The sequence below is a fragment of the Phaenicophaeus curvirostris genome, chromosome 1 (genome assembly GCF_032191515.1).
Source record: "Phaenicophaeus curvirostris isolate KB17595 chromosome 1, BPBGC_Pcur_1.0, whole genome shotgun sequence".
Lineage (NCBI taxonomy): Eukaryota > Metazoa > Chordata > Aves > Cuculiformes > Cuculidae > Phaenicophaeus > Phaenicophaeus curvirostris.
The window spans coordinates 144,387,765-144,413,418 of record NC_091392.1 but is presented as its reverse complement, the minus strand read 5'-3'; the positions used below and the strand labels follow the sequence as shown (position 1 = coordinate 144,413,418).

Below are 25,654 nucleotides of genomic sequence, written 5' to 3'. Positions count from 1 at the left end.
ACACACAGAGAAAAATATAAGCCTCAAAACTGGACTCCTAAAAAGCAGATAATGCCTCTCAGTCTTCAGTCTTGATGTCTGGTTATCAACTGCCATTCAGTACATGCACCTTATTGTCTATAATCGCCACAGTAGTTGAATAAAACTGGAAGAAAACATCAGGCAGGTGTGCACACCCCCTGTGCTTCTCCAAGTGGTGATCCTTCTTCCTAGTTCCTCAGCAACTTTTGGAAGCCTTAAAACAATCTTTTATGAGGTGATACGTGCACATTCACTTTACGCTTAGCCATCTCTTGCACAGAGAGTAGTGAAGAGTAGTTCCATTCTGATGCTGAAAGGCAGAATTTGTAAAACAAATTCAAGTACGCTGCCTGGCTAATGTGATGTGAAGTGACAGAGTATGGAGTTGTTTGTAACAGGCACATAGGTATATAAAGTAACATTATTTCTAGAACTTTAATAGATCATTGGATTGACTGGGACTAAAAATGCTTTTACTCTTAAGGACTTTGCTGGCTTGTGGATCTGAGTTGACTTTAAGGCTAAAACCAACAGTCTCACAAAATTGGCCAGAAGAATAGGCTATAGCCTTCTTGTGAATAATAGCCTTGCAGAAGTCAAGATGATGACATTTTACTGAGCACTGTTCTACAATATCCCAGCATTTTTCAGTTTCTGGGTTATTTCACAGGTAACTTAAGTCACACATAAATACAGCTTCTAATTTTTTATGTGAATGTCTTCAATACATTTCTGTTTTTTTGCTTCAGTACTTGGAGCCCAGATTTTTCTCTCCTTAGTCTTGATTCCTCCTGCCAAATACTTAATACATTTAACTTGGTAGTTTAAAATGTTATGTTAGGGAAAGTCATAGCAAGGCAGAAGATAACCTATACTACTTAATTTTGTTTGTCTAGAGCCAAATGCAGTGGTACTTGGATCTCTGGTAAAGTTCTCCAAAACTGCTCCAGTATGAGCTATATGGCAAACATTTATAACATTATTCTAGTTTGCCTTCAGTTACTGGCAGCATTTTTAACCTCAGGAAAATGAATTTATATTCATAGTCCTTTTTAGTTTAGTGCAATAGAAATGTCTTGCTTCACTGTGTCAGCTTCTCTGGCCTGACCTACAGTAATGGAATTGGCGTAGCCATTCTTTATAAGGAAGGCCCATATGTTTAAGCTGTAGAAACTTGTTTTCATGGTTTTGATCAAAGCTTTTCTGCTTAGTGCTTCCTGACTGCCAAGTACAGTGATGGATGCAGGTGCTTAGTGGACTTAGTGAACCCTTTAGACCTTTCTGGTACCATGACGTATGTTGAAGGCAGAAACTGAAGATTAGGTTCATTCCTTCATAGGAAGGAATATTATCTTCTGTCATAGGAAAAGTAGTGGATTCTAACCTTACTGTTATCTTAGGAAACACAGAGAACGTGTGATGATAAGGCTGGAAAATAAAAGAAAGGTAATATGAAGGAAGCGATTTGAAATGTTCTGTAAATGTGAGTGGTTATTATTAAGACAAACACAGGACTGAGCATTTATGTCAAGCTTTAGTCATTATAAATTTCATGCATACTAAATTATACAGGTGGGAGGGGTGAGCTTTTCTTATAGAAAAGGACACAACTGACAAGTTTTAGTTGCTCTTGATCTTGCAGTGCGTTACTGAAACTTCATTTATGTTCATCATAATTTCTGTATTTGTCACTGTGTACCTGATGGCATTGAATGTTTATGCCAGTTTCTATGTCTGTGCTGTTTGGAAATGGATTTAATTTTTTGCTGTTTTTCAGCAAAATTGTAAGATGAAATTCTGAGACAAAAAAAAAAAGCATATTTTAGATCTTACAGTGTTAAGAGGGAAGGCTGAAGGAGAAATTATTGTACTTGTTTCAACATTGTTAACTTGATGGCTCAAATGTGACTAGTTTGGGGTAGAAAATTGCCTTTCTATCCTTCTGAAATGTCCAGTGTTTTCTAAATGTTTTGAAAAAAACAGTGATGCTTATAATCATTGATCTAAAGTTCAGTACTCTAAGGATTCCTTAAAAGCAAAAGGTCCTGGAGCTGCCTGGCTGCCTGTCCCTTTGATCTATAAGATGGCCATCTGACACTTGACAAATGCCCCATCTTCCACCCATCTGCTAGGTCTGCTCTTGCTGAACCTTTTCATCACAGGGGTCTATTCTTTTTTCGTTGTGGATGTGGGAGGAAGTATGTTGAGGCAGACCAGCCTTGGACAGGCAAGACCAAGTTTGGCAAGGAAACCCACGTTTTTTCACATCAATTTCTGTTTCATTTAAAGCTGTTGCCAGCTGGGAAACAAAAAGAGGAAGAAGGACCAGGAGGAGACTGCTTTAGTGCTTTATCTTTTTTCTTTCCTTTTTGTTTTTTTTTTGACCACTGTCCATTACACCCACCTTCTTCGTTATAAATAAATAAATAAATTTGAAGGTTATAAGGAACCTTTGGGATTTTTTTATTTTGTTTGCACTTGTTTTGAGCTAACAGCTACATGGCCACTTGGAGAATCAGTGGCATAGCTGTATCTTGATGCAGAGAAAGGAGAGATAGTCTTTGGCCCTGTTCATCTGAATTTGCCAGGTGCCACGAAAGGAACCCTTCCTTTATAGGATGCTGTGTGTTAAAGGATCAATAGGTATTTAAAAAACAATGGAAGTAAAGTGGGTAGAGGTAGGAAAACAGGAGAGTGTTCCCTTCTGCCTTGACTGTCTAGGATTGAGCAGAAGGTTACTGACTCACCACAGTGCTTTTGAACTCTGCAAAAATTCCACCACAGCTTGTGGAAAATTAGATCTAGAAAGGTGAAAGAATAGGTAGAAAGAAAGAGCATAAACCCCAGGTCCAAGTTCAGCTCCATGTTGGCTGCAAGTGGCTTTAGCTGTCGCTTTCCTCATTTTTTCTGAGCCACTGTGCTTGAATTACCTGCTTCCCGCAAGCAGCAGTCAGTAACTTTTCCAAACATTTCTTTCTGCTCCCATTTTCCCCCTTTTCTTTGGTTTCATGACAGCACTATGCTGTAGAAAAGGGATGTTTGCATTCAGAGGCATAGCTTGAGGCAGTCATTTTTCATACATATTCATGGCTCCTCTGCAGAGACATGGCAAAGTTCAACAGAGAGCAGTTAAACATTACCCCTGCAGTATTGCCTCAACACAAGAAATCCTGCAAAGCAATTTGTTTAAATTTTGTTCACTACTGAAGCTTACAATGTTAACAGTGACCAAAATAAGGAGAAATTATTCTACATCAGACTTCATCATACAGAACAATTAACTTTCTTTCATGTTGTAGGCGAAATTCTAAAAGCCCTGTCCAACCTGGTCTTAAATGCTTCCAGGGAGGGGGTATCTGCAACTTCCCTGGGCAACTGGTTCCAGTGTCTCACTACCCTCACAGTAAAGAATTTCTTCCTTATATCTAATCTAAATCTCCCCTCTTTCAGTTTAAAACCATTAGTCCTCCTCCTGTTGCTACTTTCCCTGATAGAGAGACTCTCCATCTTTCCTCTGGGCTCCTTTTAAGTACTGAAAGGCTGCTATAAGGTCTCTCCAGAGCCTTCTGTTCTTTAGCAACCCCACCTCTCAGGCTTTTCTCATATGGGAGCTGCTCCAGCCCTCTGATCATTTTTGTGGCTCTTCTCTGGAGCTGCTCGAGTAGGTCCATGCCTTTCCTGTCAGAGGGCTTCAGAGCTGGATGCAGTACTCCAGTTGAGGTCTTACCAGAGCAGAGCAGAGGGGCAGAATCACCTCCCTCGACCTGCTGGCCACGCTTCTTTTGATGCATCCCCATGTTTGGGAATGCCTCAATCCAAGCGTGTGACCTAGCACTTGGCCTTCTTGAACTTTATGAGGTTCACATGGGCCCTAGTCCATAACGATGACAATTCAGGTTTTTTTGTACTAGGCTGTATTTTGCTGTTATGTGGAATATGTATTTCCTATGAGTGATTTGAGTCTTTGGGTTTGCTTACACTGCAATCACCAAAATGCAGCACATTTAATTAGTTACAATTGGTACTTGCACTACATGGGCAATCTGTTACCAGTACCCAAGCAACCTTATTTTAAATTAGGTTAGGCATCAATATACATTCATTGATTATTAGGTATGTCCTAGTACGTTGGTTAACTACGTTTCATAACTGGGGGGGAGTTAAGGCTAGAATCTCTGTATGGGGGGGGTGTTTCAGTTTTTCTTTAGTTTTATTAAGTCCTGTATTACCCAAAGTGCAGCATAGAACACCAGTGGAGCAAAGACAGTAGTGGAAAAAAAAAGGCAAAAGTTGCTTGGTCATATCTTGGCCTGTATATTTAAGATATAAATATGATACTAATCCAGTTAGTATTTCATCAAGGAGTGGCTTTCAAATAAAATACAATATTTTTTTCCCCAAAATGTTCCTCCTGGTCTTAAAAAATGTTTCTACCATCTTTGCTTGGGATTCCATTTGAGAAAAATCTTCTGAAGCTGGTAGTCACTTAAAAACTTGAAAGTAATAGAATGTTGTGTATACTTTTGCGTCTTTTGAACATCTCTGAAGTACTCAGGCAGTACTGAGTGACAGGCTAAGGGAGTTGGGGTTGTTCATACTGAGAATTGAAGGTTCTGATGAGACCTTATAGCGACCTTCCAGTACTTGAAAGGGGTGTACAAGAAAGCTGGGGAAGGACTCTTTGCAAGGGCATGTAGTGATAGTACAAGGGGGAATGGCTACAAATTGAAGAGGGGCAGGTTTAGACTAGACTTTAAGAGAAATTCTTCATGATGAGGGCGGTGAGACACTGGAACAGGTTGCCCAGTGAAGTCGTAGATGCCCCATCCCTGGAAGCATTCAAGGCCAGGTTGACTGGGGCCTTGAGCAGCCTGGTCTGGTGGGAGGTGTCCCTGCCTATGGCAGGTGGGTTGGAACTGGATGATCTTTAAGGTCACTTCCAATCCAAACTATTCTGTTATTCTACTCATAACTAAAATTTTTACAAGTGAAAAACATCAATACCCAGACCAACTTTTTTATCTTTGTCAATAGTGTGCTTCAGTTTTTGTTTTACTAAAAGTTAAGTTTTGCTTTGGATTATATACTATATTTATAATATATATACTATATACAGTATATATATTATATATTATATATTATCTGAAGGTAGCAATATAGAAAATTATGAGTTCCAATAGCAGAAATGCAGAAAAAAGTACTTGTTTCTTGACCTTAATGTTTTCTCTTCCCCCCTCCTTTTTCTATAGTGGACCAGATCTATCATCTAGCATCTCCTGCTTCTCCTCCAAATTACATGTATAATCCTATTAAAACATTAAAGACCAACACTATTGGAACATTAAACATGCTGGGTAAGTGGAAATCTTTTTTTTTCTTACTTAACTTTGTTAGACATAATATAACCTGGACAGAGTTATTGGAGGGAGGGGAGGATGGAGCAAATGAGTTGAACGTTTTCAGTAAGGAATTATTTTCACCTCTTTGAAGATTTTTGTACTTTTCCCTTGAATATATCTGTGGATGAACTCTGACAACATGCAAGCTTAGTTATCAAAGCACAAGAACTTCATGGCTGTAACTTGGCTATGGAGTAATAACTGTGCAATAATTATAGAAGTTATAGAAACACGGGGTTTTTATAGCAAAGTTGCATCCATGAGTGCATTTCTTACCTTGGTTACTGCAGAACATTCCCATGTTTGCCATGAGTAACTGTTCCTTTCCACCACACTAAATGCTGGGCTAGGTGAAACTGCATTGGCTTTGTAAACCCCAAAAATTAAGAGTACTACACCCTTTTGTGCATGTCTTGGCTAGCAAATTCTGCAAGGCCATTTAATATCTAGCTTCATGATAGATAATTACAATGCAGCATTTTAAGATTTGTTGGTTTTGATGCTGAGAATGGACCTATCAAAAGAAGGCCTCAAGCCTTCACTACTTTTTCCTCCTATCTTTGATCTATTTGGCAAATGCTGCAGCTTGAACTGGGTGTCAGTGATTCTAAGTGTTACTGAGGCAAAAAACCCACTGGGCATTAGCTCAGCTGAGTTTCTCCTTTGAGTGATAATCTAGTGAGTACAATTTGGAGAATTAAGTGGTTTATAAGCTATTGAGGTATCACACAGTTATACGGTAATGATGAGAGATTTCTTTGATTGGTCATGCCAACTTGAAGGTAAGAAAGTAATTGAAATGGAGTGCAGAATAATCTTGAATTATTGGTAGGATCATCCAGGCTGTTAAAAGGAGCATAATAAAGGGAAAACAATTGATTTTGTCCTATGACGTGTTAATTCTGTATCGTTTTCTTTATGTAGCTTATCTTTAAGCTTTGATATTTACAATATAGTGTGTTGTTTCAAGATGCTGATTTAATAACTACAATGGTTTATGCTTCCTTGGCCTTTCTTTAGGGTGTGATGTGTTAAGTTCTTGGATCTTGGTTCAGTGTAACTCAGAAGCAAACACATCACACATGTGGGTGGTGCTCTGCTGTTTCTCAAGTCTTCTAGCTTGGGAGTGGGAGCTATGGATGTGATTTACAGCTGTATTTGCCTAGTGAGGGAAGTCAAATTCTCTTTAAAAACGTGTAAAATGGGGTCACACTAAAGCACTCAAAGTGACTGAAAGATTCTTAGGACTTGATCTAATGATGTTTTTCTTTCTCACCTGTGCAAAATTTAGGGTTAGCCAAACGTGTTGGAGCACGTCTGCTGCTGGCCTCTACGTCAGAGGTATATGGAGGTAAGAAGGATAAAGCAGTGTTCAGAGTTCTTGAGATGTGACTGTGTAAAGGAGTATTTATAAGCCTTTTGTTGGATGATTGGTAGATTTTCATCACTGTCTTATCTTGATTTCTTTGTCAGATGTACTCACAGCTTAAAATATGAGCATTAGTACTTGCTTTAAATCTTTAGTCAGAGTGGTGGATGGAGGCTCAGACTTTGTAACTTTCCTATGTCTCAGTTCATACCTTGTTTTCAAAAGGGCTTGTGGGGAAATTTTGAGTAGTGATCTCATATGCCATAGTGAAATCCTGTGAAGAAAGATAATTTCAGTAGCAAATCTACTTCTGTCTTCCCAGTGTACTTCTGAATTATATTGTTACAAGTTATCAGTCTCCCTAGTGTTTGCAGCACAGTGCAAGAGACAGGAACGTAACCTCCAAGCTAATAAAACAGTGATTGTGCATGCATGCCATTGCAATGTCTCTTGAAACATCATATTGAGCAATGGTACTGTATCTCTCCTTCTCCCTTTTGTCGTTACTAATAAGTGAAGCAGTGAGAAAATGACTGATAGAACTGTTAGCTAGGCGAAACAAGAATCTTCAGTACTTCCCTGGGGTGTGTGACAGACTGTGTGCATACCTGAAGGCTTCCTGCTGTTGTGAATGCTTGCTTGAGAGTGCAGGCTTTAAAAAGCAAACAAGCAAACAAAAAAATACTCATCTCTGTAACAAGATACAGAGCTTCCTGAGGAAGAAGTGAGGAGGGACAAAGGACATACCACAAGGAGTACACTTGGTAGAATAACTTCAGTCAAGAAGATTCAAAGCAAATACACAAACGAGATCCACTAAGACGACTGGGTAACCAAATAAGCAACTTGAGTATCTGTTGTCTTTGATTATCCATGATCAGGCTCCACTGAGAAAAATAGTAGCCCATTTTTGCCAACAGGCAAAAATCCCACCATATTTTGGAGCTGCCATCTCTTGCTGAAGTGGAAAAGTTGAAACTCCCATTATCATGCTTTGTCAGGCTTTGTTGTGTCACTAAAGCCAGAGAAGACAGTTTATTCAAATCATACTCTTGTCTATGCATTTGAAGTAATTTTCCTGAAAAATAAAGGACAAAATAAAGTCAGAAAATTTCTCTTAGCTGTTTCAACAGGAGTTCTCAAAGCAGTGTTGTATAGGTAGTTTCCAAATGTTTTGCAGGGCTGCCTTTGCCAGAAAGAAGGCAGAAACTGAAGCAGCCTTCCAGATCACAGCACCTTCTAGGGGCCTTTTAAGAATGCTACAAGCTTTTATAATCATGTAAAACCTCTCAGCAGTTATCATTGCTCTGTGGCTCTTATATGGGAGGAATTAATCTGTAATTATGCCTGTGAGCAGAATAAAAACTGGAATTGTTAATTAGATGGACAAAGTTGTTCCAAAAATTAGCCTGTGACACTTGAAAGTTTTGTAGAAATTATACAAACTTCAAACCCAGTAAGGACAGGGCAGCACAGATAGCAAACTGGGGAAATATAACAATGGGATTGTATTGCTTCAAGCATATAGAGCACACACAGACTCCTATGAGATTTTTAGGTGGGATTTTTTGTAGTCAAGAACTTCTGTACCAGATCAAACCAAAGGATTTTCTAATATGATTGTTTGTGCCCTGTGATGGCTAGCAAAAATGCTTAGGAAAAAGCAGAGGAAACATAGCAAGTACATTGTAGTACTTTGCTCTACCCTTTCTTCTTTAAGAAACACAATACTTTTTCATCTTATCCATTTTTCTTTCCTTGTTTCTTATTTTATAAAACGTGAAGATACTTTACTTTTTTTTTTTCCAAATATAGTAAAAAGTTCTGCCTATATAACCTACAATACTTCCTTTGGATTGCTTTGGATAAATCTTATTTTGTGCCCTTGATGTAGTCTATCTTCACAGAGAAGAGTTGAATTTAATCCTCTGTTCACACACTTCCATTGATGATGGCTGTTGTTTGCTTGTATTCAGTTATCCCAAAAGACTCTCACATTTTCTATAACTGTCATTGTCGTGGTTCTGTAGAATACACTTTCAAGGAATGGCATTGAAACTTATTTTAAAAGCATTGCTGAGAGAAAAGCTGTTAAAATGTGCAACACCTGTGATCTACTGAAAGATTTGTTATATACAGTCACGTTTTTGGTTGAAGATCATTTAAGGTGTTTTTTTCCCTGTAGATCCTGAAGTTCACCCTCAAAATGAGGATTACTGGGGCCATGTGAATCCCATAGGTCCAAGAGCTTGCTATGATGAAGGAAAGAGGGTTGCAGAGACCATGTGCTATGCGTACATGAAACAGGTATGAAACTTGCATCAGATTCAGTGGATGTTCTGTAATTATATAGAGGTCAAATGTGTGGCAAAACTGGATCTTGCTGGAGTACTTAGGGATAGGAAGGCCAAAGAGAATGTCTTGAGTAGAAACATTCATACTGTAGCTACAAAATCTTTTTCCTTTAATGCAAAAGTTTTATTGCTGCCATCTGTTCTGTTTTCTTTCAGATGATGTTCAAGAAATGTGCTTTAGTCTTCTTGATAGACATATTATGTCTTTCAGTATTGTAAATGGTTTTTGCATAGATTGAAGTGAGATGACCTTACTAATTTGGGAGGCAAATAATAGAGTTGTTTTAAATTGGTCCTGTGCCTGAAAAGTGCTTTGTGGAATAGGGCCATTACTGATAAATGTCTAGTGTTCAATGCACATAACTGAAATAAGAATATACAGGTAAAAATGAGGAAGCTCTTTAATGAGTACCTATATGGGAGCAATGGGTTTTAAATCACTTTAGAAATGTTTTTAAAATATGTAGGTGTAATTACAGCCCTTAATGAAAGATACAAATACTTAGCTATGTAATGTACTTTTTCAGATGAATACAGTAGCATGAACATAAAAACGTAATTTAAAATACGTTTGTGAAATGATGCATGCCAGTTTCTGTGGGTGTTATAATCCATGCCAGTTTCCATGTGTGGTAATAAACCCAGCATCATCTCTACCTGTATGTGAATTCTATCTTACCTAAGTGCTGTCCAGCTAGTCTCTGGGAGACTATTTGATTAGCAAATATTACACACTAATAAATAAAATCATATCACTCTTTATTGGTGCTTGCAGCTTTAATATATGAAGGCGTAAGTCAATCAAATGTAGTATATTCTGTAGAATTTTAAACCTTCAAATGATAAACTACTAAGGACTTTTAAAAACCTTGAGAACAGAATTAAACTAGTGGTAAGGCTTTAGGTACGGTATTTTAGTACAGAGGTTGCAGTAATTTTATTTGTTCTGCCAGACAGGGAAGGTAGAGGTTCATGTCTCCTTTGTTCTCTTTAAATCATTTAAGGTGCAATATGGAGGTACTGCTGTTGCTCAGGATGATGTCTTCACTGTAGCAAGATATGCCTTAAGGGTCTGGAAGTCTGTTCCCAGTTGAATATTGTAGATTTTATGAACATTTTTTGTGCTGTAAGGTATTGAATTTTTTGCAAGTTTGCACTACATGATGTAGTATTCTTTTAAAAGGGCAAAACTGTAGGTCATTTTGAAAATCATGGGGTGTATCTTAAAGCCACAGGATGAGTCATGGAACTATCCCATAAATTTAATGCAGAATTTACAAAGGATAGGAAAGGTTTGTAAGGTGGATCTGCAATGCATGCATACATTAAGTGAAAACTCACGATGCAAATGAGCTTTCTGTCTTAAGGGCAACTCTGTGAGATTATTAATTGTAATTTATTATGGGTTAGTGAAGTCTGCCCTAGCTTGTCCCACAATCTGTTACATCCTGTAACAGTGTTGAGCTTCTATTTTCCCTAGAATTTAGGCGATAGACTATTATTAGTGGAGGAAACATCATCTTTTGCTAGTGGAAACATCTGACCACTGCTATGAAAATAAATATGGTTCTTTTAAGGGGGTTTTCAGGCAGGAGTGATCTAGCCCAAAACAACTGGGTTTACAGAATTTCAGGCAACAATTTTTCCAGAATCTTCTCAACTTCAATAAAAAGAAAAAACAAGCAAGCTTATTTCAGCTTTTATTTTTTTTGTAATTTCTTCCAGAGTTTTCCATCATCGTGCATAAATTTATGTACCTTATAAATATAATTACATTCTAAAAAAATATAAAAAATAACTTCTACATTATACTTCCAGACAGGCTTTTGAATCAGAACAGTTCTTGAATCTAGTCAAAGTTTATGACTCGTTATTCACAATTGCCAGAGTTCTTCAGTAGCCTGTCCTGACCAAAACCCTTTTGGTGCGCTCTTTTTCTGTTGGCAGTGTTGTTTTGTTCACTTGTTTTGACCCTCTGAATTAAGCATTTCTTGACTTTATCTCCTCTTTATAACTGCTGTCTTTAAACAAGCCCAGCAGTACTTCCTTATTGAGGAGTTCAAGAGCAGTATCGTTCAGTGATGTATAGGCATCTGCTCGAAAGGAAGGATGAGGAGTTCAATATTTGCTGGAGAAACGCAGGGCTTACAAATTCAAAGCATGTACACGAGTTCATCTTATCCTACGTGAGCCACTTGAGTGTGTAGTTTGAGAAGATATTTGCTATAGGCTTCCAGGAGCTGCTCTCCCTCCTTCAGTTCGTGTGGAAATGTCGGTCAACTATGCTCCTTAATGTGAGTGGAAGTATCCCCTTCTGGAACTTTTCTCAAGCCATGGGAGTCTTTAATCCCATGCCCTGTTCAACAGGGAACTAAGTTGCATCCTTTCATTTGGACTTCTTCAGAATTCCTTTCTTTTCCTCTTTTTTTTCAGTGCTTGCTAGTGTTCCCTCCTAGAAAGCCTTTTTCTAGTTCATTCACTCACCTCAACAAGGTGCAGGACGTAGTTTTGAAACTCTTTTGTTATAGCAGCTTGTCAGTCTGTTTACTTTCTCCATTCTGTACTCTTTATTTTTCTGTCGCTATTCTGCCTGTCATTCCTAGTCCTTCTAGTGCGTTAGATTTTTGAGTAACCTTCATATGCAGGTGTGTAAATGGAGTTACTGCAACTAAATATGAAGTATAATCTTCTTTATGTGGATGAGTGTTATGCTGTCTTGATGAATATTCTATAACTAGGACTGTGAAGGGTCAGGGTACTGAAAATCTCAAGTAACAGAGAAGGGAAGACATGCTACAGGTGAAGTTTATTATATTAATGTGAGAGAATAACACATGCAAATTGATGTTGAAATGTGTTAAATATAGAATTGCATTGCAATTGCAATACTAAGGTGATTTTCTGTTTAATATTGAGTTGTATTTTCCCCTAGTCTTTAATTCACATATTTAGTTGGTTTCAGTAATCATAAAAAGCCTTAATGTAAAATGTAGGAGTAATGAAAACTGTTGATTGAATTGCAACTGAAAAAGCATTGCATAGTGAATAACCAGGTACTTATTGAGTAATTAGATAAAAAGACCAGTGTTAAGGCATTTTCTTTCACCTGCAACTGTCTTTGTTGCACTAATTCATGAGTATAAGTCTGCAGAATTCTCCATCACACAGATAACTAGAATTAAATTGTTTGGCATATCTGTTGTTATTTGCATGTATTCCTCACCCTTGTGGAAACTTACTGTAAGCTGTGATACAGTTCTCTTTCACTGGGTATTATTGCACTGGTTATGTTATCTGCTACCTCATGTGCAGAAGGCACGTTGCATGGTACAGATACTGAGAACTAGTACAAATTACTTCACTTATATGCACTACAGTTTCTACTAACTAACTCTACTACTTTAACAATGCTTGTGAAAGCTGTAAGAGGGATTCCTAAGAGAGCTTTTGGACCAGGAGAGTTAATTTGCACTTCTAGGATGAAAGACACTCTTATTAAAGTAGCAACAATTCTTTTTCTTTGCCTGCAGGAAGGAGTTGAAGTGAGGGTTGCCAGAATATTCAATACCTTTGGTCCTCGAATGCATATGAACGATGGTAGAGTTGTCAGTAATTTCATCCTACAAGCTCTTCAGGGGGAACCACTAACAGTAAGTGATGATCTCTCGGTGACAAGAAGAACTGTTTGTCTTTATATCCCATCCCATCCCTGAGGCTTCTCTCACCCACCTTAAAATCTAATCTTTCAGTATAACAAGCTCAAATGTATAGAATTATATATCCAAAGATATGCTCTGCTGTGGTATTTGTGTTCCTTTCCCAGAGAGAAACAAAGTTACCAGTTGCAATCTGACAACTTAGTTTAGTCACCCTGAACATCACTCTTAGTCTGTCAGAACTCTCTGTGGGGACATAGTGTAACGAGGCTTAGAGAGTCACGTTTTGGTATTTCTGTTAAGAAACCCTCCTTGGAAGTTAAACATATAAATGTCTTTTCACAAGCTTGGAGATCAGCCTGAATTTTCTGTGGTTAATGTAATGTTAAAGGCCTTCAGGCTACATCACCTGTTAGTAAATAAAGCCAGCCAGGGCTGGGTTTTATTGCTGTTGACAACTGGTGTGGCATGACCACATCAATACAGCTAAATTTTCCTGCCGAAACAGGTTGCTGCATTCAAACTGTTTGCCATTAATGGTCTTTGGCTCTTGATAATGCTTAAGCAATGTCACAACGTGGTCTGGGAGAGCAACGGCTGGCATAGGTGAATACTCTGCCAAAGCTGCTGCTGCTAATTTACCAGTAGAGACAGTGCCTGACCTCTGTGCCCTCATCCTGTTTAGTTTACTGTTATAAAATAATAAGGATATGTAAAGTAAATGAGGAGGCGTCCTGACACAGGGAGTAGTATTTTTGAATCCGAGATCAAATGCTCATGGAAGCATTTAATATGGCATTTAATGTGTCATATAAGTCAACATTAAGACTGCAGATGTCAGAGCGCAGTCTTTCGTAGCTGACAAAACCAATGAGTCTAGCTTGCCTAGTCTCTACTGATAGGTGTTTCTTCAGTGCTGAACAGGCTAATAGCACAACCACATGGATTTACTTCTTTTTTCACTTACAAAACATAAAAAATCCCACACAGATTCCAGCAGAAAGAGCTTAATTTTCTTACCCAGGCATCTCCCCAAAGCTGAGGTTGAGATTGATTCTGTTTGTTGCAAGACACTAATCAAATAGAAGCAGACAAGAAGATGGAGCTGCTTGATTTGACATTTTGATCCTTATAGGTCTTGCTTGTATCAAAATATGAGTGTAACTATATGCTGGGTTGTCAGTATTGTATGTTCGTAGGGTGGCATCCTGGGATGTAAAGTCTGAACCTCTAGATACTGTTTGGAAAGCTTATCAAGCCTGCAGACAGTACTTCTCCTTTTCAAGTTTGTATTCCAGTGCATTGCCATATATGCCTTCTCAAACATGGGGTATTTTTCATTCATGTTTGGTTTCTCAAGTTTTATTGGAAGTAGTACTGTAATCTTTTATAACAAGAACAGAGTGAGAACAGTGACTGGAAGTTTTGTGAAGGCTTATTAAATATGAAGCAATTATCTGGTTTTAAAACATACAATCCATGGGATATTTCATAGCATCAATAAGATAAGTATGGAGTCAGTGTTGTTCTGAGAGAGGGAATAGTGAAAGCTTTTTTTAATTACTTTTTTAGCTGCTTTGCTGTCTAGACTTTATGTAACAGAGGATAAAATATAACATTTTGCCTAACACCGCTGTTCTGTAGGGAGTAACTATCTGACATTGAAAATTACTGAATATGAGAAGAGAACTAACAGGAGAATTGTTCACCTGACCAGGTCGGCAATATCAGCAATAATGGTAGTTGAGAAGAGAAAAGGTTTCACCCTTGTGTCATCACAGAATTTGGCTGACGGGAATACCAATCAAGTATAGATCTTTTTTTAGAAGCTGAATTTATTTGGTCTCTTGGTTCATAGTAGTTGTTAATAATCTTTTGAAGAAGTTATAGCTTATGCAAATGTGACCATTGTTGCTTTGTATTATTGTAAAGAAAGGGTTTATTAAGAGAAATTGGGAGGAGGAAACAACATTGGATTTTACCAGCCACTGTCTGCACACAGGCAAGGAACCCACATGGATGATTTCATGGAAATCATGCACAAATGACTTAGTTCTGTAAAACTTATCCCACAAACTAAAAGAAAACAAGCAGGAAGCTCTACATACCTACATAGTATCTGCTTCTCTTTGCTCTGGGAGCCTTTACCAGTGTGCTCTCGTAGTGTATTTCTCTCAGAATGAGTTATAGTGTAAAATCTTAAGCCCCTGATCTTACTTGATGTGGGCTCTTTTGATTCTGCATCGGCCTCAAACAGCAGCAGGCTTACCAAGGGACAGATAGTGGTGTGTATAACAATTATATTCTTTCTTGTCCTGTAGGAAAACAAACATGCTTTCTATTCTGTCTTTCCAACCAGCTTTTCTGTTCTAGTGTGTTGATGGTAAGATGTGAGTGTCCCCAGTTAAACTTAAGTGTTTCCATGACTTAAATATGTCTACTGATACCTTTCAGAATTTAAGGGACGTTACTACTGCATGCAATTAAACTGTGAAAAAATGTTACTTGGTACCATTATGTACATTTGAAGTATGTTTTAATGATTGTTAGAGCTTAAACAATTTGCTTGCTCCAAAGTGTCAGCACATAACCTGGACAACTTCTTATCTTTTTCCCCTTTAAGAATTTGAAATCTGTACAGGTGACTTTGGGGTTCATATCCTCTAGAAATTATTCTATCTTGCAGTTCTGCAGAGCGTGATATTTAGAGCCACATAAGTTGTTTGTTTTGTTTTGTTTGTTTTCTCCCAGTTGCTTTCAATAGTTGCGGTGCTATTTTTCTTGACAATTTTTTTAGAGGCCACTAACGTTTGGAGGTCTCTTTGAAGCTGGCTGTTGTTAATGAGCAAGTAAAACTTACTTGTCATAACCACATCTTAGTAGCCTGAGCTTTGCTTTAAATATTTGGCACTCTTTTCAGGCCGAGTGCATGCTGCGCTACCCAGGAAAGGACAAAGCATCTCTCTGTCCTGCATCTCTGAGAATATTTCCTACATTGCAGACTTCTGGTTAGCTGAATGCCTAAGGGTATGTTTACTGGAGACACGTCTGACAGGAAAACGACCTTCAATCTTCAAATAATTGATACTTTACCAAAGGCTCTGCAAGCACATCTTTTTCCATTCCTGTAACATTGAGTTTGTCTCTTGGGATGTTTTTCTAAAATGATGAGGAAGACTTAATTGGGCTAGAGAGGACTTTTATATTTATGTAACTTTTCCAATTTTCATCTGCTTTTAGGTCTATGGACCTGGGACTCAGACAAGAGCTTTCCAGTATGTCAGGTAAGACTTGTCTGTACTGATATTTACTTCAGTTGGATGGTTCTTTGAGCTTGGTGGACTCAGTATGCATGTGCATTTTAGTCAAAGAAATTATGCTCAATCTTAGGCCAGCTTTACTTTCAGAAGGAAGATGCTGAAGTTTCTAAAAGCACCAAGAAACAAAATGTTAGTTGATTTACAACTTTGAATTGGAATATCAATATGTTCTTTGCCTCAAGGGGTAGTAAGTAACTGGTAGGCAAGTTTTTGGTACTGAGCAGTTTGTCAGTCCTTGCACTTAAATGCAATGCTGCCACCTTGTGTCCTTGGGGTGCTGTGTGCAGTGTTTATACCGTACAAGCATGTGTCCCCTTCTCGGGGGAGGAACCAGTTGAGGGGTATTGCTGTGGCTAATCTTTGAAAGTTAAGCAGGGCCAGAATGTGCATTCGCTATGAAAAAGTTAATCTATTCCTCAGAATCTTTTGTTCTGTTGCGCTAGCTGAACTTCCATGCTGGGCTACAGAAATTGCTTTCCCTCTACTGAAAATAATAGCAGTGGTTATAATGCTAAGATAACCTCATCAGTTCAAACTAGACACTCTTTTTCTGATTATAAGTTATAATGAAAGGTATCTGGATTTGTATGCCCAGGGATGAGCAGACAAGTTTGTTGCTGATAACACAAAATAACTTTGGGTTATTTTGCTAGGGAAGGTAGCACCAAAATACCATTTTTTAACAAACACAGTTTAAGAATTAAAAGCAAGAAGACAATTCAACCAACAAACTACAAAGGAGGTGGCGATGTCATGTATCTCTGTCTTACAACTTACTCTCACCTGTTTGAAATACGTTGGAAATGGGCCTCGAAATATGCTTTAGTACTGGAAAGAAAAGAAAGTATTAATTGCTTTACGGTAACTTGATATTTTTTTATATATATATTTTTTTTTTCATATGCTCAGATAAACTATCTGCCAGTGTATCCCGAAGATAACCACCCTTTCAAACTAACCTCCAGTTTAGTATATCTTCTAGTAGGGTTCATGAAACAAAAAGCTGAGAAAACATGCACCCACTGAAGAATTAAACACTGTAAATCTGATTTCAGCATTCCTCCCGTAGCTGCCTGATCTGCTTTACTGGAGCTCTGAGGAGGCAGCTTTCTTTTAAGAATGTTATTTATAAGGAAGTGGAAATTGCTCAACCTGTTCTTTTCTTTTTATAGTGATCTTGTGAATGGGTTGGTGGCATTGATGAACAGCAATGTCAGCAGTCCTGTCAACTTGGTGAGTATGAGAGCTCCACTCTATTGTGTTTACTGTGCAGTGGCCAACATCACCTCTGTTTTCCTTGTTGTCACTGATGCTGACTTCTGGAAGAAATAAATAGAGTGAAAAGCCCATTCCATTACAATAATGGAACACATTCCATGTGTTCCCCTTATAAATCAGAAGATTAAGCTAGATATTGAGATCTTATAATTCCAAGAACAGGATAAATTTTGTAGGTTTTAATTTGTTTTAGCAAAAGGGTTTATGTAATTAGAACATGAAAAAAACGTGAGCTTGTGGGGACTTGCAAAATAAGCTAAGAAAATTATTGAAGACTGGTTTTAATGAAAAAAAAAAAAGTACTGAAGGAATACTTAGCTCTAAATAATTAGAAATCACTTCATACTTGCCTTGATTAGAGCAAAATAGGGTCGTATTTGATTGTATAGTTTTATAATATTGATTAAGGTTCCTTAGAGATTAACTTTTCTAACAGGATTATTGTTCTGTCCCATTTGTTGTCACCTTATTCTTAGCACTGGATATAAGAATAGAAAAAGGATGCATACACCAGCTTATTTCTGTATATACCAACTTTTACCAGATCAAGTTTTCAACTTTGCAGGGCAGTTGTTTAGGGGGTGGGTTTTTTGTGGTTTGTTTTGTTGCGGTTTTTTTTAATTTTACTTTTCATTGTTTTTTCCCCTTTTTTACTGTGGCCATGAATTCAGTTCTGTTTCTATACAGATGCTGAAGTTTCTAAACTTCATCACGTGTTTTGTCTCCAGAAACCTCCATGTTTAAATCTAAATGCATCTAAATATTCAGCATTAGGTCAAATGATGTAGTGAGAAGGGTTTTCCAACAAGGAAAGCTAGGCATGGAGGGAACTGAATGATGAAGGTGAGCTAATGCAGACAGGAAGCTTGTATTTCCTATTGTACGGAAAAGCAAGTAGCCTTATACATATTGGCGTGTAAGATGTAGTAAATACAGAAGCATTTGTTTACAGCTAAATTGGTTGGGTTTTGTAATTCTGAATGACCTGAGAATTTAGCACATTTCTTCATTATATCATCTGTCCTCAACTCAGCAAAGTCCTCAAATCTGAATTTCAAACTGATGATGTATTTGTATGGGCTGCTGACTGGTCTGTGCCGTTACTTTGACTGAGGTGCATTTACCCATTCTTTATAGACTGATTTTTTTGGGGGACCCCCCTGCATACATTGAATTGCCAATGCAAATGTAGGAATGGGCAGCTTTTCTAATGAGTATGGAAGTTTTCGAAGTTCCTTTTCTTTCATCAGAGTAGGAATAAGGCACAATGTTGAACTGCTTTAGAATTTATCATGACCCTGTTAGAATCGTCTCATGTCAGAAAACTAATATGTCTTAAGGTGTTTAATTGCTGTTGTAATGAATATCCCCTCTATGTCTAGGGAAACCCAGAAGAGCACACTATCCTAGAATTTGCCCAGTTAATTAAAAAACTTGTTGGTGAGTATGATAAGTAGTTCTTAGTAAAGCTTATGAAGTACTTATTGTTGTTAGATGATTATTACTTAATTAGTATGTGTAATATATGGATAATTTAATTGGGATTTGGATTTCTTAATAACTTTATCAAAGGCATTTAATTGTATCCTGATTATATAATTAAATATTAAGATAATCCAAATCTTCGTAATAGTATGTAAAATATTGCATGAACAGTAGACTGAATACGTTCTTTCTGTGTATCCATGCAATCTATACCAATTATTTTCTGTAATGTTTACTCATTTTTTAAGCTTTGTTTTGGCACAGGGATGATACATAAATGAAACGTAAAACACATGAATGAAAATGTCTCACATAACATTTAAACTGAAATATGGATGCTTCAGCAAGGTGATTCTTCACAGTTATGCAGGCTGTTCTTCTTCATATACCATTAAAAACCTCGTGCTGTGGTGACAGTCTCTCTCTGCTTCTCACTGATTTACCAGTGACTCTTGCAAGGGCTGTCAGCACCTCCCTTGTGTGTGGCTGGAAAGGAAACACTGTGACGTTCTCTTCGTTCTTGCTCTGATACTTGTAGCATATCAGAGCTCTGAGGAATGGAAGCAAATGGTTGTGCTTAGTCTTCTCTTCTGACTTCCTAATGAGATGAAACATACTAATGCCATTGGCTGAGGGTTTTTAGTCTATAGATGCCAGCAGTGCTTCTGAGGGATCTGAAAAAGACAAGTTCAAACATACAGTACAGAAGCTAATGCATGTGGTGTTTCTAATACAGGTCTATCCCCTCTGGAAAACATCTATGAGTCTGCAAATGAGGGAAGAAAATTGAAAATCACAGCACCAGACCCATCAGGCACATAGAATAATTGTTACCTCCATTTGTCTGTTTGTTCACAAACAAATCTGTTTCAGTCCACTTGGAGAGGCAACGTAGTTCTACTTCCATAAAATCCCACAGTAATGTGGCAAGTAAACTACTTGCTAGATTTAGTTAGAGAAATTGTCCTGTTACTGTGAGGAAAGACAAGTACTTTGCGGGCTGTTTAAATCAGACTGGAACCTATGGGCAAAGGGGAAGTTACCAAAAGCACTAACAGGATCATAGGGTGATTGAGGTTGTCAGGGACCTCTGAAGGTCATGTGTCCCAGCCCTTCTGCACAGGCAGGGCCACCTACAGCTGTCAGTGTCCCAGGACCGTGTCCAGAGAGCTTTTGAGTATGTCCAAGGATGGAGTCTCCACAGCATCACTGGGCAACCTGTACCAGTGCTGGGTCATCCTCATAGTAATGTTTCCTGAGGCTCAGAGAGAACCTCCTGTGTTTCAGGTTGTGCCTGCTGCCTCTAGTCCTGTCAATAGGCACAGCCAAAAACACCCTGGCTCCCTCTTCTTTACTTCCCCCATTAGGTATTTATATGCATGGATTATATCCCCCTGAGCTTTCTCTTCTCCAGGCAGAACAGTGCCAGCTCTCTGTCTGTCCTCATAGGAGAGGTACTCCAGTCCCTTCATCATTTTAGTAGCCATTCACTGTACTCTTTCCCATATGTCCATGTCTCTTGTACTGGGGGGCCCAGAACTGGACCCAGCAGCGATATATTTCACCCATGCTGAGTAGAGGGGGAAGATCATCTCCCTTGAACTGCTGGCAGCACTCCTACTTCATCACAGGATACCATTCGCCTTCTTCATGGCAAAGGCACATTACTGGCTTATACTCAAGCTGGTGTCCATCAGGACTTCCAGATCATTTCCTACTAAGCAGCTTTCTAGCTGGTTGGCCCCCAGCATGTACTGGTGCCTTGGAGTTGTTCCTCACTAGGTGCAGGACTTTGTGCTTGTCCTCGTTGAACTTCATGAAGTTCCTGTCAGCCTTTTTCTCCATCCTCCTTTCTCAAGATCCCTCTGGATGGCAGCACAGCCCTCTGTTGTATTAGCAACTCAGTATTGACCCGGTATTGGTGCCTAGGGCACACCATTATTTACCGATCTTCAACCAGACTTCATGACACTGATCACCACCCTCTGGGCCCAGCCATGCAGCTACTTTTCAGTCCACTGCCTGCTCATCCAGGACTCAGTAAGGATATTATGAGAGACAGTGTCAAAAGCCTCACTAAAGTCAAGGTAGATGATAGCCACTGCTCTGCCCTTGGCTACTGAGGCGGTCATTTCATAGTAGGAGGTTATTAGACTGGTCAAGCATAACTTCCTTTTTGTGAATCCGTGCTGGACTCTGTGAAATGCTTTGTGAATACATGCTCCTGTGGAACAGCTGGTTCACCCAGCTTTTATGCGTTGCTGCTGTGTCTGTGGAAAGCATTTCAATGGTAGAATTATGAAGCAAAAAGCTGCAGAACAACCTGCTGCTCCAATAGGTAGGAAAGCTGTAAATCCAAAGCACAGTGAATTGCAGATGATAATGCACAGTCTTTTGTTTAATAGGTAGTGGGAGTGAAATCCAGTTTCTCTCAGAAGCACAGGATGACCCTCAGAAACGAAAACCTGACATCAGAAAAGCCAAGTTATTGCTTGGCTGGGAACCTGTGGTAAGTACAGCTGTATTATTGTTGTTGTGTGCACAAACATAGGGAGGCAGAGGGGGATGAGGGAGGACCGCATGATATGATACTTTTTCATTTATCAGACTATCTGCTTAACACAGTCTCCAGGACAGTAAGTTACAAGTCTGTTTCTCATATGTTGCCCTAGCGCACGATTCGAGAACTGCTGGCTAAGATTGATTGGCCTGTGCTGTGCAGTAGAGCAGATTAGCATTAGCATTTATGATAGACTTAAGTAGAAAAACCACTGCATTTTAACTTCTTCACATACATATTATTAAGTGTCTACTTTTCTGTAAGCCAAATGAATCCCTCGAAATACATGTTACGTAGTTATAGGAGCTAATGGGTTTGTTGTGTTGCTGCAATCCTCATTCCTGTTTTGCTGTGTTAACATGCATCACAGAAGAGAAAAATTGCCTGTATTTAATTAAAATATTTTTAGAAAATCTTTGGAGTAAAACTAAGATGGTCTGTAATGTCACTGTATTCAAAAAGTTAGTTTGTATTAATAGGGAGAAATGTGAACTAGAACAATGGAACGGCACCAGAACAATGTTCTGGGTTTTAGAGACTGCATAAATGGAAATATGTGAAACTCATTAAAAACAGAAACTAGCCAAAGGGATTACAAGTTCTTATATTTTTCTGTTTTGGTGGACTTGAAGTAAACCAGAATAAGCAGCCCTTAGTTTGGACTACAGGTGTCATACATAGAGATGTTCAGGGCTTATTCTGGTGTTCATAAGCTCATAAATGTGCTCAGCGTTGTCTTAACATCTGACCAGCCACAGTAATGTCTGTCCACCTCAAAAGCTTAGTTACCAGCCATCCGTGGTGATGACAAGACTGTGGTTGTTCTGCGCAGCTAATATGCAAGAAATGCAAAATGCCCATGGCTGCTGCTTTTTCCTTTCTCAACATTTTTGTTGAAGTTGAATGTGGAGGTATATAACCAGGCATAGCTGATCATAAGAGCTGGCTTGTTTGGGGAGATTGGGTCTGCTCAATTACCATAAAAGGTGTGACTTTCTTAGCCAGCTCCCCATTCTTGCTAGCACAGTGGTTTGTAGGTCATATATGTGGTTTTCAGGACATATATGAAACTATCTAGTAAGTATATACCTATTAACAGAAAAAAGATAGCTCCAAATCCTTCTGAAAGGATTCATAGAGGCACCAGATATTAACAGACTGTGCCTGAAAGCTCAAAGGCAATGGCAAGTGTCAAAAAAGGTTTAAAACAGTTAACGTTTATACTTCTGACCTTCTGTGTTTGCCACAGTCAGTATCCAAACTTACTCTGAAGTAGCAGTGCAGTGTTGATACATCAAGACAAGTAGTTTTTGTGCTGCTCTTTTATCCTTCTGTATTGGTGATAGTATCAGCAAGCATGTCAGAGCCTATGGCTCCTGAGAAAAGTGAGTAGTATTTCTGTTGTTCTTGTCTGCAAATCATAGTGTTTAAATACAGGCAGAGAGTATGAAGAATTACAATTACTTGTATAGGTTTTAAGACTATCAAATGGGCTTCTGTCTGATAATTTGTATCCCTTTCTGTATATCAATGGAGCACTAAAGAAATAAAAACTAAAAAAACCCCACCAGCTTTATACTTTTCTATGCTATGTACAGTTCTGAGATTCTGCAAAAGAGGATCTTTAATCATTAAAAACAGAAGGGGCTTAAATTTCTGTGTGCTTGTCTCTTTCAATGTAATACGAATTGCAAGTAGAATTATGTAAGTCTGCTTTGGCACCAAACAGGCCAATCATAACCATCTGATGAGATTTAAACTTGTTGGGGTTTTTGACTTACTGCGCAGGAAATCTCTGATGTTTGAAAAGCTAACATGCATTAGCAGTGCAGAGATGTGACCAGCGTGTGGTGCTGTTAATACTTATATTGGCCAAGAATTAGACTGCTTAGCATTATTTTGATAGCTGTATTTGAAAAGATACTGTTGTGAAAAGAGGTGCTATGGACTTAGAATGATATGGTTCTCTCTTCACTTTTGGGAACAGGTCCCGTTGGAAGAAGGTTTGAATAAAGCAATTCATTACTTCCGTAAAGAACTTGAGTATCAGGCTAACAATCAGTATATTCCCAAACCAAAACCTGCAAGGATGAAAAAAGGAAGAACAAGACATAACTGAAGACTGTTACTTGGACAGGAAGTTCCCTGCTTGACATTTGACGGATGTAATTTTTTTTTCTTCTTTTTTTTTTTTTTTTTTTGAGGAGACTTTGAAACAGGTATCATGAAGAATAAACTGGAATTTCATTCTGAAGCTCGCTTTAAAGAAGTGGATGTGCCTAAAAATAACAATTATTCCCCTTCCCCTGCAATTCTTGCCTTGCACTTTTTAAATCTGTCTTTTTATGTAAAATAGAGTAGAAGCATCTTTTAGTATCTTCAAGTTTTATATCTTGCTGTGAGATCATTTTTTTGTGACTGTCCTTGACAGTTTTATTTACTGGTTTCTTTGTGAAGCTGAAGATAAACACGAACAGGATGGAAAATGCCAATTTATTTATAAAATGGGTACTATAAAATATGAGATGTTCTACTATGCATAAGAAAAAAGCTAGTGGTGTTTGTCAGGTGAGAGATACTGACATCTAAGTATAAAGGAGTTTAAAAGAATTCTGTATGAGAGCTTTATGTATTCTTTAAAGGAGAGATTTTTTCAAAGGTTTAGTTTTAGTTGTACACTTGAATTTGAGATATTTTCATTGATACCATGGGTAAGGATATTTTGAATCACTACTGTGTTGTGCGTACTCTGGGAATAAAGTTAATGTATTATTGGTTACAGTGGTTGAATATGCTATTTTAATAAAATATTGAAACTTCTGTTTCCTAGTTTCAGGATTTCACTGTGGGCATTTCTCTGGCGTTACGGATTGTGCATTTATTGTATATTAATTAGAAAGTAACAGTCTGTAAATGGCTCAGAGTTAGCAACTTTGATCTTTCATTGTTTGTCTCTTAATAGGTACATAGAAACAGCTGCGCAATGTCTGTTAAAGCAGATTGGACAAAACCATGTTTTATTCCAATTCAGGTAGTTCATAGTGATGCCGAAGTATTAGATTTTCTTTAAACTGTGGAGTCTTAACTTCAGCCTCCCTGACAAAAGAAATATTTGTATTTTAAGCAGTTACTGAATTGCCAGTAAATGCTTTCAACTTTCATAACAATGCATATCATCTTAACAAAATCCCAACCAAACAAAAACAAATCCAATTCCTTTATTTTTAATAGCTCCCCTTTATTTTTTATATTAATAATTGATATTTTAATAAGACTGGATACCTAGGAGGATGGATTCGCAGAGAGATTTTACAAGGTATTTTGGCTTAGTGCTACTCAAAACTAGAAATCCTGAATCTTGTCAAGCCGAGTGACTTGACTTTATCTCATTAAAGCTTGATGTTTTACTAGCTTTCGAGTATTTTTAGGTTGATGGTCAAAGTGGGAGCTATGTGTAGCAATGAGTTGATGCCTGACCCTGGGAAGGCGCTGGGAGAAGTGTGGTATTTAGGCCCCCTTGTCTGAGCGTGCTGTCTGACAGCCTCCTGGTGCTTGCGAAGCTTGGAGTCCCATTCAGTTGGTCAGCACTGATCCTGTTAAGACAAAAAGGTTTCCTCCCTGCTCACATGCACAGGTTTTCTTCCAGTGGAAATCCGCCATACAAATGAGATGGGGAGCCAGGGAGCGTTTTCCTGTCTGGACCCAGAGGTAGAATTTATGTATTACACATTACCTCCATCTTTTCACAGCTGAGCAGCTTGAGGTCTGCTTTTTGTTTGAAGCCTTTTTCTATGCACTCGATCTGGGCATTTATTCCATAGCAGGTTATCTGAAAGTACACTATGGTGCCTGTGCTCCAAACATGCCTGTAACCTGTCATTACTGATACACTCACAAAGCACAACCTCTCCCTGTACTCAAAACCACAGCTGGTTGTATGTGAAAGTAGTGCCCACTGCCTTAATAGTTCTATGGTGAGAACTGTTAATCAGCTCCAAGCACAGTTATTTCAACCCTTACACTCTAGGTTATATTTGGGGGAAGGTGCTCTTTCTCCTTATATTTTACTCTTTATACAGATTGTGCCATTGGATGCCAAAGAATCTATGAAGATGTGGTGCCCAAGGGTTTAACCCTAGTCCAGGATTTAGAGCAGCCATTGAGAATAAAGGGGAGCTGTACGTAACAGCTGCTACTTCCAGGGCTTTTTTA

At 38.3% G+C, this 25,654-nt stretch overlaps 1 protein-coding gene across 3 annotated transcripts in view; it reads left to right on the top strand.

Moving 5' to 3' along the window:
* Positions 1–24,262, top strand: part of UXS1 (UDP-glucuronate decarboxylase 1) — a 53,751-nt gene extending 29,489 nt beyond the window's left edge. For all 3 annotated transcript variants that reach the window (XM_069877237.1, XM_069877245.1, XM_069877253.1), the window contains 9 exons: positions 5,271–5,375; positions 6,712–6,771; positions 8,975–9,096; positions 12,674–12,793; positions 16,040–16,083; positions 17,292–17,352; positions 18,780–18,837; positions 21,288–21,391; positions 23,430–24,262. In XM_069877237.1, coding sequence (XP_069733338.1) covers positions 5,271–5,375; positions 6,712–6,771; positions 8,975–9,096; positions 12,674–12,793; positions 16,040–16,083; positions 17,292–17,352; positions 18,780–18,837; positions 21,288–21,391; positions 23,430–23,561 — 806 coding nt within the window. In that variant the 3' untranslated portion in view covers positions 23,562–24,262. The remainder of the gene's footprint in view (positions 1–5,270; positions 5,376–6,711; positions 6,772–8,974; positions 9,097–12,673; positions 12,794–16,039; positions 16,084–17,291; positions 17,353–18,779; positions 18,838–21,287; positions 21,392–23,429) is intronic.
* Positions 24,263–25,654: the final 1,392 nt, after the last annotated feature.